The 12,472-nt window shown below is 46.3% G+C and overlaps 1 protein-coding gene across 1 annotated transcript in view; it reads right to left on the bottom strand.

Moving 5' to 3' along the window:
• Window positions 1-12,472, bottom strand: part of shank3a (SH3 and multiple ankyrin repeat domains 3a) — a 1,085,379-nt gene that overhangs the window by 192,123 nt on the left and 880,784 nt on the right. The window contains exon 18 of the mRNA XM_038811689.1: window positions 11,201-11,325. Within this exon, the coding sequence (XP_038667617.1) occupies window positions 11,201-11,325 (125 nt within the window). The remainder of the gene's footprint in view (window positions 1-11,200; window positions 11,326-12,472) is intronic.

The following is a 12,472-nucleotide window of genomic DNA, read 5'->3' as shown; positions in this document are numbered from 1 at the left end:
AGGATCTTCTGATAACACCATTGTCAACAGGGAATGCACTCCTCACCGCTGTGAAATCCGTGGCGAGGGTGCACCGTCTGCAGGATCGGGAGATCCCACTGACGTGAGTGGCTGGAAAGTTCCTGCCAGTGTTTCAGAACCCCAGCTAACAGGACGTTGGTCCAATACGCCAGGACAGAATGATACCAGGCAGGATCCATTACTGAATGAGCAGAAATTCAGGAGGCTGTAAAGGATCCAGTGCTGGATGTGCACAAACTTCCTCCATATAAACTCTGCTCCTGAACCATCCTCTCCCTGCAAAATGTCTGAAACTGAACCCGACTGTTCATAACTTTGGTGTCATATCTTGTCCCAAGGTGAACTTTCAACCACATATCCACGCCTTCACTAAGACCAGCTATTCTACCACCATAACATCCGCCAGCTCCACCCCTGCCTCATCTGCTGTTGAAACTCTATCCATAACTTTGTTACCTTCAGATTCGACAATTCCAATGCATTCATGGCTGGCCTCCCACACTCTAACTTCCATAAACACATCACCCAAACCTCTGCTGGCTGTGTCCCGGAAGTCTCCTTCGCCAATCCCTCGGCTCGCTGACCTACCCTGGCTCCCGGCTAAGCAATGCCTTGATTATAAAGTGCTCAGTTCTGACCAAAGGCCATCTCAACCTGAAACATTAACTCCGTTTCCCTCCGCAGACGCTGCCTGGCTGGTTGCGAACCTGCAGCCTTTTTTGGTTTCATTTCAGATTTCTACCCTCCACAACCTTCTGTTTTAAAATTCTCATCCCTATTTCAAAATTCCCCCGTGCGCCCACTCCTAACCCTCGCTGTAGTCTCCCCTCACTCTCCAATTCTCTGAGAAATTGGTGTCTCTCTAATTCACTTTCTTGCAAACTCTTGATTTTCGTTTGTGGCCGTGCCGACAGTTTCCTTGGCTCTAAGCTCTGAAATCCCCTCCCTAAACCTCTGCATGTCACTTGCTTCCTGTAAGACACTCATTGAAACCTAACTCTCTGATCTAGCTTCTGGCTAGCTGCCCGAACCTCTCCCTATGTGGCTTGGTGTCACGTTTTGCTTTATTTTTCACCTGTGAGGCACCTTGGGATGTTTTATTACTTGTGTAAATACAAGTAGCTATTGTTTTCATTGACAGGCAACATGCAACGTTTTAGTGTGGAACGACATCAAAACATTATGAGGATGTAAAACCCTCAGACAACATAAAGGAAGCTCAAAGAAGGACAGGAATAGCTGCTCAAGTTTCAAAGGTTTTCAGACAACAATTTTTATCTATATGGCACCTCTAAAGTAATACAACCGCACAAGGCACTTCACTGAGGCATTAGAAGATAAAATACAACATTAAGCCATATAAAGAGGTATCAGGGCAGATGCCCAAAGTCTAGGTCAAAGGGGTGGATTCAGCTTCTTGAAGGAGGAAAGCAAGGCAAAGGGAGGTTTAGGGAGGGAATTTCAGAGCTTCGACCCTGAGCAGCTGAAGGCATGGCTACCAAATAATGGAATGATTAAAATTGGGGATGCCTAAGAGGCCAGAATTAGAAGTGGTTCTCAAGCCTTTTCGTCCGCAGACCACTTGGATGGGACACCTACGGACCGCTGCTCCTACGCCACCCACGTTTGCTTGCCACATTAAAGAAGCTCACCAGAATTAATTGGGACTGCTTTTGATCAGACACCAATGTGGAGAGTTTCAGTCTCATTCCAGACTCCACGTTCAGCCAGTTTCTCCTCTTTGTTTTCACCCCACGAGTATTGAAAATCCATTCTCGCAGTTGTAAGTTGTTGGGAATGGGAGCAGGTGTTTCAGAAGCTTGGATACTTGGGAGACAAAAGTCAGGCAATCTTTTCCGGTTCAGGGGCTGGTTTAGCACACTGGGCTAAATGGCTGGCTTTTAAAGCAGACCAAGGCAGGCCAGCAGCACGGTCCAATTCCCGTACCAGCCTCCCCGAACAGGTGCCGGAATGTGGCAACTAGGGGCTTTTCACAGAAACTTCATTGAAGCCTACTTGTGACAATAAGCCATTTTTATTTCATTTCATTTTTCATGGAATACCGGCTTCAGCGACTTGCATTGTGGAACAGCCAGGAAAAATGTCTGAATAAGCCCCCTTGCGGACCACGTCATTATACCAATGGTGGGGCGTGACACTAGCCATGCAGGGAGATTGTTCTCAGGTACTCGATGTCTGACCAAGGGATCCAGCCAGCATTGGGAGGGGGGCTCCATAGAGAGATAGGCCCCTCTCCCCTTTCCTCTGAATCCCCTCTCCTGAAACTGCCATCCAGCCCTCACTTACCTTTCTCCAGGGATCCCACGATGAAGCCTGGTGAAGGCCCAAGTGTTTTACCAGCAGCCACCACTGCTGCCAGTGTTGCTACCGGCAATGGTGAGCTGTCACCCACTGATTGGCTGCCTGCTCTCAAGGGAATAAATTTCGCTTGGGGGAGTGCAGTAATTAAGTGACCTCATGTAGTTGGGAGCTCCGGCGGCAGGATTCCCACCTGCCAATTAGGGGCATAATTTCCTCAAGACTCCGAGAGAGCAGCAGGGGTGCCAATGTTTATGGTGGTGGATTTTGGGCCTCCCACCGCTCTCAGAAAATTCCACCTTGAATTTTGGGATGATGTCGCTAATGGGCAGCACATAGTTGAGAAATAGGAGGGGGGGAAAAGGATTGTACCAGGGGCTGATGATCCTTTGGCTACAATTAGAAAGCTAAGAATGGAATTAGGCGGCGCAGTCCCACCCAGCTGGGCAATGCTGGAGAGGCACTGGAGGAAGATGGTGTGATAGACCGTGTTGAACGTTGCAAACAGGTTCGGGAAGGATGAGGAAGGAGAGTTCACCTTTGTCACAGTCAGGCAGAATGCCATCTATCCATTTTATAAGAGACTTTTCAGTCCTGGAGCAGGTGCAGAAACCTGATTGCAGGGATTCCAACATGGAGCTCCAGGAAATAAAGCCACGGATTTGGGAGGCAACAGCACAAGGTTGGCCTTAAGAGATAGGAGCCTGAGAAGGCCATTCAACCACTTGAGCTCACTCCATTATTCAATGAGATCATAGTTGATCTTCTACTTCAACACCATTTTCCTACGTTATCCCCGTATCCCTTGATGTTTCAATATGTAGAAATCTATTGATCTCAGTGTTGAACATACTTAATGACTGGGCTTCTGGGGTAGAGAGTTCCAAACATTCACCACTCGCTGAGTGAAGAAATTCCTCCTCATCTCAGTCCGAAATGCCCTTTATTTTGAGACTGTGGGGGGATTTTCCAGCCCCGTTCTCCGTCCCCACGGATGCAAATATTGTTGAATGTACTTAAATACTTAAAAACTGATTTACGCAATTGCTTCCGGGGTCGCCGTACGTTCGCCCGCCCCACAAGAACAGAAGCCAGTCGCGATGGCCATGTCGGAGGCCCGGAAGTGGTTATGTTATTATAGGCCCTGCTGGTGAGGGACATGGCAGAGCTGTGCCTTGGATGCCTGCATTGGTGGGGTGAGGTGCCTTTCCGGCTGCGGTAATGGTGTTGCGTACCCGTCCACCCGACCCTACAACCCACTTCCTGGCCACCTCCCCACTACTCCCCCCTGCCCTGGCAGAAGTCCCCGGCCAGTGGCATGGCTGTCAGCGAAGTATGGCGGTGCTGGACATTATCCGTACGCCCTCGCTCTCTCAGCAGCCACCACGCCAGCTTCACGATTTGTGAGCGCACACGTGGATCGCGCTGTCAGAAATCGGCCCATTGGAGGCAGAGAATCGTGGGTGGGCCCACTAATGATATGCAAACGGTGTTGCATTGACGCCGTTTTCGAAGTGGCAGAGCATCGCGATTTGGCGACAAACCAGCACCTGCCGCGATTTCGGAGTCGGGAGCTATTCTTCGCCCGATCGCACGCCCCGATTTTGGCGTCGCCAACGGATACCCTCCTATTTCTCCATATTGTATTGCATCTGGCAAATTTTTGTCCACTCACTTAGAACATAAGAACTAGGAGCAGGAGTAGGTCATCTGGCCCCTCGAGCCTGCTCCGCCATTCAATTAGATCATGGCTGATCTTTTGTGGACTCAGCTCCACTTTCCGGCCCGAACACCATAACCCTTAATCCCTTTACTCTTCAAAAAACTATCTATCTTTACCTTAAAAACATTCAATGAAGGAGCCTCAACTGCTTCACTGGGCAAGGAATTCCATAGATTCACAACCCTTTGGGTGAAGAAGTTCCTCCTAAACTCAGTCCTAAATTTACTTCCCCTTATTTTGAGGCTATGCCCCCTAGTTCTGCTTTCACCCACCAGTGGAAACAACCTGCCCGCATCTATCCTATCTATTCCCTTCATAATTTTAAATGTTTCTATAAGATCCCCCCTCATCCTTCTAAATTCCAAGAGTACAGTCCCAGTCTCCTCAACCTCTCCTCGTAATCCAACCCCTTCAGCTCTGGGATTAGCCGAGTGAATCTCCTCTGCACACCCTCCAGTGCCAGTACGTCCTTTCTCAAGTAAGGGGACCAAAACTGAACACAATACTCCAGGTGTGGCCTCACTAACACCTTATACAATTTCAGCATAACCTCCCTAGTCTTAAACTCCATCCCTCTAGCAATGAAGGACAAAATTCCATTTGCCTTCTTAATCACCTGTTGCACCTGTAAACCAACTTTTTGTGACACATGCACTAGCACACCCAGGTCTCTCTGCACAGCAGCATGCTTTAATATTTTATTGTTTAAATAATAATCCTGTTTGCTGTTATTCCTACCAAATTGGATAACCTCACATTTGTCAACATTGTATTCCATTTGCCAGATCCTAGCCCATTCACTTAACCTATCCAAATCCCTCTGCAGACTTCCAGTATCCTCTGCACTTTTCGCTTTACCACTCATCTTAGTGTCATCTGCAAACTTGGACACATTGCCCTTGGTCCCCAACTCCAAATCATCTATGTAGATTGTGAACAATTGTGGGCCCAACACGGATCACTGAGGGACACCACTATCTACTGATTGCCAACCAGAGAAACACCCAATAATCCCCACTCTTTGCTTTCTATTAATTAACCAATCCTCTATCCATGCTACTACTTTACCCTTAATGCCATGCATCTTTATCTTATGCAGCAGCCTTTTGTGTGGCACCTTGTCAAAAGCTTTCTGGAAATCCAGATATACCACATCCATCGGCTCCCCATTATCTACTGCACTGGTAATGTCCTCAAAGAATTCCACTAATTTAGTTAGGCATGACCTGCCCTTTATGAACCCATGCTGCATCTGCCCAATGGGACAATTTCCATCCAGATGCCCCGCTATTTCTTCCCTGATGATATATTCCAGCATCTTCCCTACTACCGAAGTTAAGCTCACTGGCCTATAATTTCCTGCTCTCTGCCTACCTCCTTTTTTAAACAGTGGTGTCACGTTTGCTAATTTCCAATCCGCCGGCACCACCCCAGAGTCTTAGCTTGTCTAAGTCCCTTTGAAGTGCCTTTGCATCCTCCTCACAACTCACACTTCCATCTAGTTTTGTGCCATCTGCAAACTTGGAAATATTACATTTAATCCCACATCCAACTCATTGACATAGATTGTGAATAGCGGGCCCCATGCACTGATCTTTGCGGTACCTCACTAGTCACAGCGTGCCAACCTCAAAATGAACCATTGTATCCACTCTGTCCATTAACTATTTCTCCATCCATACCAACATATTCCCTTAAGACCCATGTGTTCTAATTTTGCTTACTAATCTTGTCTTGGACCTTATCAAAATAATAATAATAATATTATCATTATTTTGCTTACTAACCTTGCCTCGGACCTTATCAACAGCAATCTGAAAATCTAAAAGCAATACATCTACTAGTTCCCCCATATCAATTCTGTAAGTTAAATCCTCAAATAACCCCAATACGATTTGCCGGGGGTCAAATGATAGGAGTGCAGGAGCGGCTGTGTTTTCGCAAGCTCTGGCTCTGTTCATCTTGTAATCCTTTATTTTATCCTGGTTCACATTTCCTATGAGATATGCCTTGCGATACGTCCCGGGAAAATTCTGATTGGTGTTTTGCAAAGAGCAGCTGAGATAAACTGTAGAAAATCCTTGTTTGACCGTGGCAGTTGGAGTGGGCTGGGGTGAAGCCCAGATTGCCGTGGTGATCTTGCTGGTAAGCGGGTTTTTGCCTCGGTGGAGCTGTGCGCGTCCGGATGATGGCCGCCATTGAGAATGTAGTTCTGGATGAAGATCCCCGCTCTGTGGTGCAGGTTTTTAGAGCTCACTTTGAAGATTTGCAAGGTGTCTCACGGTAGCATGGTGGTTAGGGGCCTCACGGTAGCATGGTGGTTAGCATCAATGCTTCACAGCTCCAGGGTCCCAGGTTCGATTCCCGGCTGGGTCACTGTCTGTGTGGAGTCTGCACGTCCTCCCCGTGTGTGCGTGGGTTTCCTCCGGGTGCTCCGGTTTCCTCCCACAGTCCAAAGATGTGCGGGTTAGGTGGATTGGCCATGCTAAATTGCCCGTAGTGTAAGGTTAATGGGGGGATTGTTGGGTTACGGGTATACGGGTTACGTGGGTTTAAGTAGGGTGATCATTGCTCGGCACAACATTGAAGGCCGAAGGGCCTGTTCTGTGCTGTACTGTTCTATGTTCTATGTTCTATGTGTCCTTGGGAGAATGGTAGAGCCGCACGAGAACGTTCTTGCATTCAAAAGAGTACTTTCCTTAGTAAGGGCCGCCTTTGAGACGTTGAGATCCTGCTGCATGTCATGGCGTTTATCCTGACGAGTTTGGGAGGTAGGGGCCGGGGGAGGTGTGCCCACGGTGAGGTTTGGGGTCAGCTGGGCCTCCCAACCACTGTCCTTATATTATCCTATCCTTGATGCTCGTCGCCAGGGGTTGGAGGTGGCTGAAGCGGGTTGAGTCACTCCCCTCTGGCAGGGGCATGGGCTGTGAGTTGCTTGGGTGCCGGAGCAGTGGCACGGTGGAAGTGAAGATGCTTCGTTTATTGGGATCCTTGAGGGGTCCTCAAGAGTGTTCATTGATCTGGTCTTGACGTCCGCCTTCTCGAGCAACGTAGATAGTGTCAGTATCCTGCAATTCTTCTATAATCCTGGATGTTACTCCCTTATGATTATGTTGATGATTATTTATTGTTGTCTTTTCTCCTACAAGGGCGTATGAGATGTGAGCACCAGGGTGTGTATCATCTGTTATCCTGTTCTGGCAAAAGTCATTTTGAGTTAATGATGTGAAATGTGGTCTGTGTACAGTTTTACCCATTTTTTGTCACGTGTTATAATCCTTGTGGTTATGAGAAGGCAGTGCTTTATTGACACCACTTATCGCGTTTATAATGAAGATGAACAGATTTAGGGCGGTGTGATGGACGCATGGTGGGGGTGGAGTTACGATGATAGGGGTTAGTTAAGTCCCCACTGAGACTGAGGATACCTCCCCAGTTAGAGCTCACCCTGTCAGGTTTTTATTTTGTTTTTTTTATTATTTTGAATTTAAGAATCCATGCCACTCTCCTTGGCCAGAGCAGATTATCTATCCTGGGGAGGACTGGGTTCCTTTTGACTCTTCCTTGAGGTTGGAGTTTTTCTTCTGAGTCTCTTTGTTTTTTAAGAGCTATTAGAATGGGGGGACATGAGTGGTGGTGCACACTGAGGTGGGTTTGTTGGTCTGTTGAAGAGAGAGATTATTCTTAGTGTCATTCCTGTGATGGCGGACAATGTTGGTTGATATCTTCAGATCAGTTTGGGTGTTCTTCCCGTAGGGTTTAAACATTTTGTTTTCCTCTCTGAAGCTGGGTGAGTAGAGTGCTGTCTCTAATCTTGGTCCTGTCCGGTAGTTTGTTGGGAGTTTCCCTGGTTGCACTGGGGAGGAGGGAATTGTGCCCCACCCCCTCCCCTGTTGGATGTCTTGATGATTCTTCTTCTCTTCGATGATGGTATCTCCCTGGTTAGGACTGGCATGATCATCCATTTTGTTTCAGTATTAATGGGGGCGGTGCACTGTCCTGCTTGTGGTTGGAGAGGTGCAGGTCCGGCTGGGGTGTTGGGCATTGGCGAATACCGGAGGACTGGCGCTACTGATTTCAAGGTGCTTTGAGATGCTGGGCAAGGCTAGATTTGGTGCTGTGACTGGTACTCTGTTGCCCCCTGGTGCTTGACTCGTCCGTTTTTGAAGATGCCTATTAGTAACATCCTGAGAGGCTGGGTCTTGCTTCTTCGATGCTCTGGGGCCTAGGATTGAGCTGAGTCCTGTGTTTGGTTGGTATCCTGTTGCCCCCCTGGGGGATGGGAAGCTTTCCTGGTTGAATGAGTAGCTTGTTCTTGTCCTCTTTACTGGGTGATTGGTATGCACTAGGGAAAAATCGAATCAGGGTTGGGCCCTGATGCTTTGTCATCCTGTAGTTTACTCCTGGTAGCTCTAGCTCTTTCTGCTCTCTGTTTTTCTGGGGAGGCCCTGAAGGTTTGGCCATAATCATGTTGTTGCCCGTCCTCTCTGTACAAACGTATGGAATGATGCTGGTTCTGTACTAGGCCTGAGACTGGGGTTAAGCTGTGTTGCGTGGTCTATATGCAACACCCCTTTTGAACTTGGGCATTCGCGTATTTTCTTTGTTTTCTTTTCTTTTGTAAGGGTTGGTATAAAGAATCTGTGATTGGTTCCTGCATGGGTGCAGACAGGTTTGGTATCCAAGGAAACAAAGTTGTGGTGTGTCATTGGTGCTTCTAGAGTTGGGATAGATGTATATTGGTGCGTGCCCGAACATGGCGTGGAAAATTTACCCTGAGCTCCCCATGGTAATTGCGAGTAGATGCATCGTGGGAGGCTGTGCATGTTTTCATGGCTTCATCCTTTTTCTCCCTTAGTCTAAGGTGGGGTTTATGGAGGCATGAAGTTATATCTAGTGATTGTATCCAGCCTGTTATAATTTTGTTCTCCTGTTCCCCTCTGTATCCGTGCATGTTGAGCCCTTTTTTCCTCGCTAACTGCGATATATTATTTTTCAATTTTGTTGAGTTGTTGGCAAAAGTGTAAAATCTTAATAAATATACTTAATAAAATATGATTTGCCTTTCTCAGACCCATCTTAACTCTGCCCAATCCTACCATTACTTTTTTTTTAAGTGCCCTTTATTCCGTCCTTTATTCCATTCTCCCCAGCTTGATCATCTCCATTGCAATTTGTCTTCCCTTTTCCTCAGTCGAGGATTCCTAGCAGCGTGGTTGGCAGGGCCCTCCAATGTGTCCAGTTCATTGCGATTCAATTTTACTTTCAGTTTGAAGGAGAGAAGAATGCGCCCAAGGCTGGTATTTTAATCTTAAATAAGGGCAATTATGAGGGCAAGAAAGCAGAGCAAGATAAAGCGAACTGACAAATATGCTTCAGGGATAGTTCAACAGGTGTTCAGTGACAGACATTTAAAGGGATATTTTAGAATTCACAGACCTGAAGCAATCATATATCTAAGGACTCGCTTTCTCCAAAGTTTCCAACTTTGTGATCAATCTGGGCCTTGGATAAGTCCAAATTGATCTGAAAGGGTGAATTTCTGATCCATGGCTAAAGTTTTTAAATTGCAGGTCCAGCTTTAAGAGGTTTCCAAAAATACAAGGTGGTGTCGCTGTGTGCTTCTACACAAAGGATTTTCTCACACTTGCCCGTTTTGGCGGGTCCAGCAGTAATGGCGATATCAGCATTAAAACATTTTCATCACGGACTGTTTGGATTGACTGGTTTGATTCCTACTTTAGCACAACGTTCTTGGTTTTTGGAAGGGTTGTATCCCAGCGTTTGCTGAGTTTTTAAAGCTGCCTACTCAACTGCGAGTAACTTTTAATACTTTTTTCCCCTCTTTTTCAGAGTAGGTTCAGCAGATGGATGTTCAGGCACTGTCTTGGGAATTGGGTTTTCCAGGCTGTGAGCTAAGTGGCAATTTTTAACCACCACTCCAGCATTTGATTTATTTCAGAACTTGCATCATCCAGGAATTTAAATTGTTCCCTCACCCCTGCTAGGTCTGCCCACTCTGGGTATTGAAGCTGGACTTCTACAGGATTCAATGGAGTCTTCTGCTGCAGTGAGGAATTTAATTTCTGCCTTCAGTTTCCAAGTCTTTCTTTGGAGCTTTTCTTCTGCCCCTTTGCTTTTAGCTTTTCTTCAGGTCAGTATGCTTTGGTTTTTCCTTCAGGTTTCCAGGATTTTAATTTTCCTCTACAGTCTCTGTGAGGTTTTGAGTTGTTCCATTTGCTGCCACCACTTTGTCAGGTGTTGGGTGTAGTTCTGTAAGTCTTATTAAGATTTTCATAGTCTCAGGTAGTTCAACAGCAAGTATGTATGAACTACTGGAAGCCATATACATGGGTACAGTAAAGGTCCAAACTAGGAGCTGTCTCCATGCTTGCTTCTACACATGGCTCGATCCAACACTACACTGTCCCCTAGATGCAGTTCATGTATTCTCTTACATGACTGCGTGGGCACTGTTGCACATCGTCCCACATTAACCCTTTATGTACCAGACCCTAATATTATGCCACCTTTTTTTCTGGAGCATATTTGTTACTAACCCTCTTTTTTACTTTGAATATCGCTCATTGACACTGATTATCCTTCTGTGCTGCATCCTTTATGATTTTTATAGACTATCCAGGAGAAAACTCAGGATAGAAAGACACCAAAGAACACTCCAGGATAGAAAGACACCAAAGAACACTCCAGGATAGAAAGACACCAAAGAACACTCCAGGATAGAAAGACACCAAAGAACACTCCAGGATAGAAAGACACCAAAGAACACTCCAGGATAGAAAGACACCAAAGAACACTCCAGGATAGAAAGATACCATGCAACACACTAGGCTAACAGGACAAAAGACAGACAACACCTTGTGTTAACAGGCCACCAGCCATATGCCCCCAGGCTAACGATGACACTAGCCCAATTCTCCAGATGAACACGATTTTAGACAGAAAACCAGGCTAAGCTAGCACAGATGGTGACAAATTGCCAGCATCGATCTTGCCAGTTCCCTGCAGAATCATCAAAATGCTTTTAAACCACAGGTTCCCCAACTACACTTCCCCGCCAAATGAAAAGTAAGTTTGCCAGAAAATAGTTTTCAGCGACCTTCAGTTGATGCTTACCTCAATCAAGAAATCTCCTGTCCTGAGCCCAGCCTTCCATGCCACTCCCTCCACATCCACAGATTCCAGGTATTGCAGAGCTGGGAACGCTGGCGTGGGGGTGAACTCTTCAATTGGAGTCTCCGCTGTGGGGAAAAAGAAACTTCGAAGTGAATCAATGGCATTTACTCTCACCCACTTTCTTACTCAATTTTACTGCATGCTTCTGGAACCTAGATTTTCCTCGCATCTTTAATTTTGAAGCATAATAATATATTTTGCAATGCTATGGCTGCTATGCAAATGCAGTTGCTGTTGTTTGGCATGATTATTGACAGATGCCTATTGGCTGAAATAAAAAAGTTTACACCAAATTTTCCGAGGTCATCTTATTGATAGACGGCTAGATGTAAATTTGGAAGAATCTAACCAACAGGCATTCGAGGAGGGAAAAACTGCATTCAGTTCAAACATACATTGATTTTAATGAGAAGGACAAGTTAGAATCATCAGACCTATAAAGGAAAATTTGAGATTTTTTAAAATGAGTGTTCATGAGCATATGTAGGGGGCAGCAATGGGATTCAAGTCAGGACTACAATGGGGTAAATTAGGAGGCTGCAAGTGCATTAAATAGGGGGCTGCAATGGGACAGAGTATGAGATTGCAATTGGGTTGAGGTAGGGACTGTGATGGAGTAGAGTAAAAGGATGTAATTAGGTTTGAGTAGGGAACTGCAATGGGTTAGAGTAGCAGATTGCATCAGGTTAGAGTAAGAGACTGATAGGGTTAGAATAGGAGACAGCAAAGAGTTAAAGTATGAACCGCAATAAAATAGAGTGGGAGACTGCAATATCTTCGAGCCAGAAACTGCAAGGGAGTGATGCAGGAGACTTTAATGAGATTTGTGTAGGGGACTGCAATGGTGTTGTGCAACTGGGGCAGAGTACTGGACTTTGATGGGGTACAGTTGGGAACTGTGATGGGGCCATTGAAGAGATTGTGATACTGCAGAATAGGAGACTGCAAGAGGGTTAGAGTAGGGGACTGCGATTGGAACAGCGTAGGGGAGTGCAATGGTGTAGCATTGGGGACTATGAGGGAGCAGATCAGGAGACTGCAATGAGATTAGAATAGGGGACTGCGATTGGGACAGATTGCAATGGTGTGGTGTTGGGGACCACGATGGTGAAATGCTGGGACTGCGATGGGCAGAGTAGGGTACGACAATGAGGCTGTTTGGGAGTTTTCAATGCTGTAGAACAGGAGACTGCACTGGGGTTACAATAGGGG

This window comes from Scyliorhinus canicula, chromosome 11 (genome assembly GCF_902713615.1).
Source record: "Scyliorhinus canicula chromosome 11, sScyCan1.1, whole genome shotgun sequence".
NCBI classification, from domain to species: Eukaryota; Metazoa; Chordata; class Chondrichthyes; order Carcharhiniformes; family Scyliorhinidae; genus Scyliorhinus; species Scyliorhinus canicula.
This window is presented reverse-complemented; position numbering and strand designations above follow the sequence as displayed.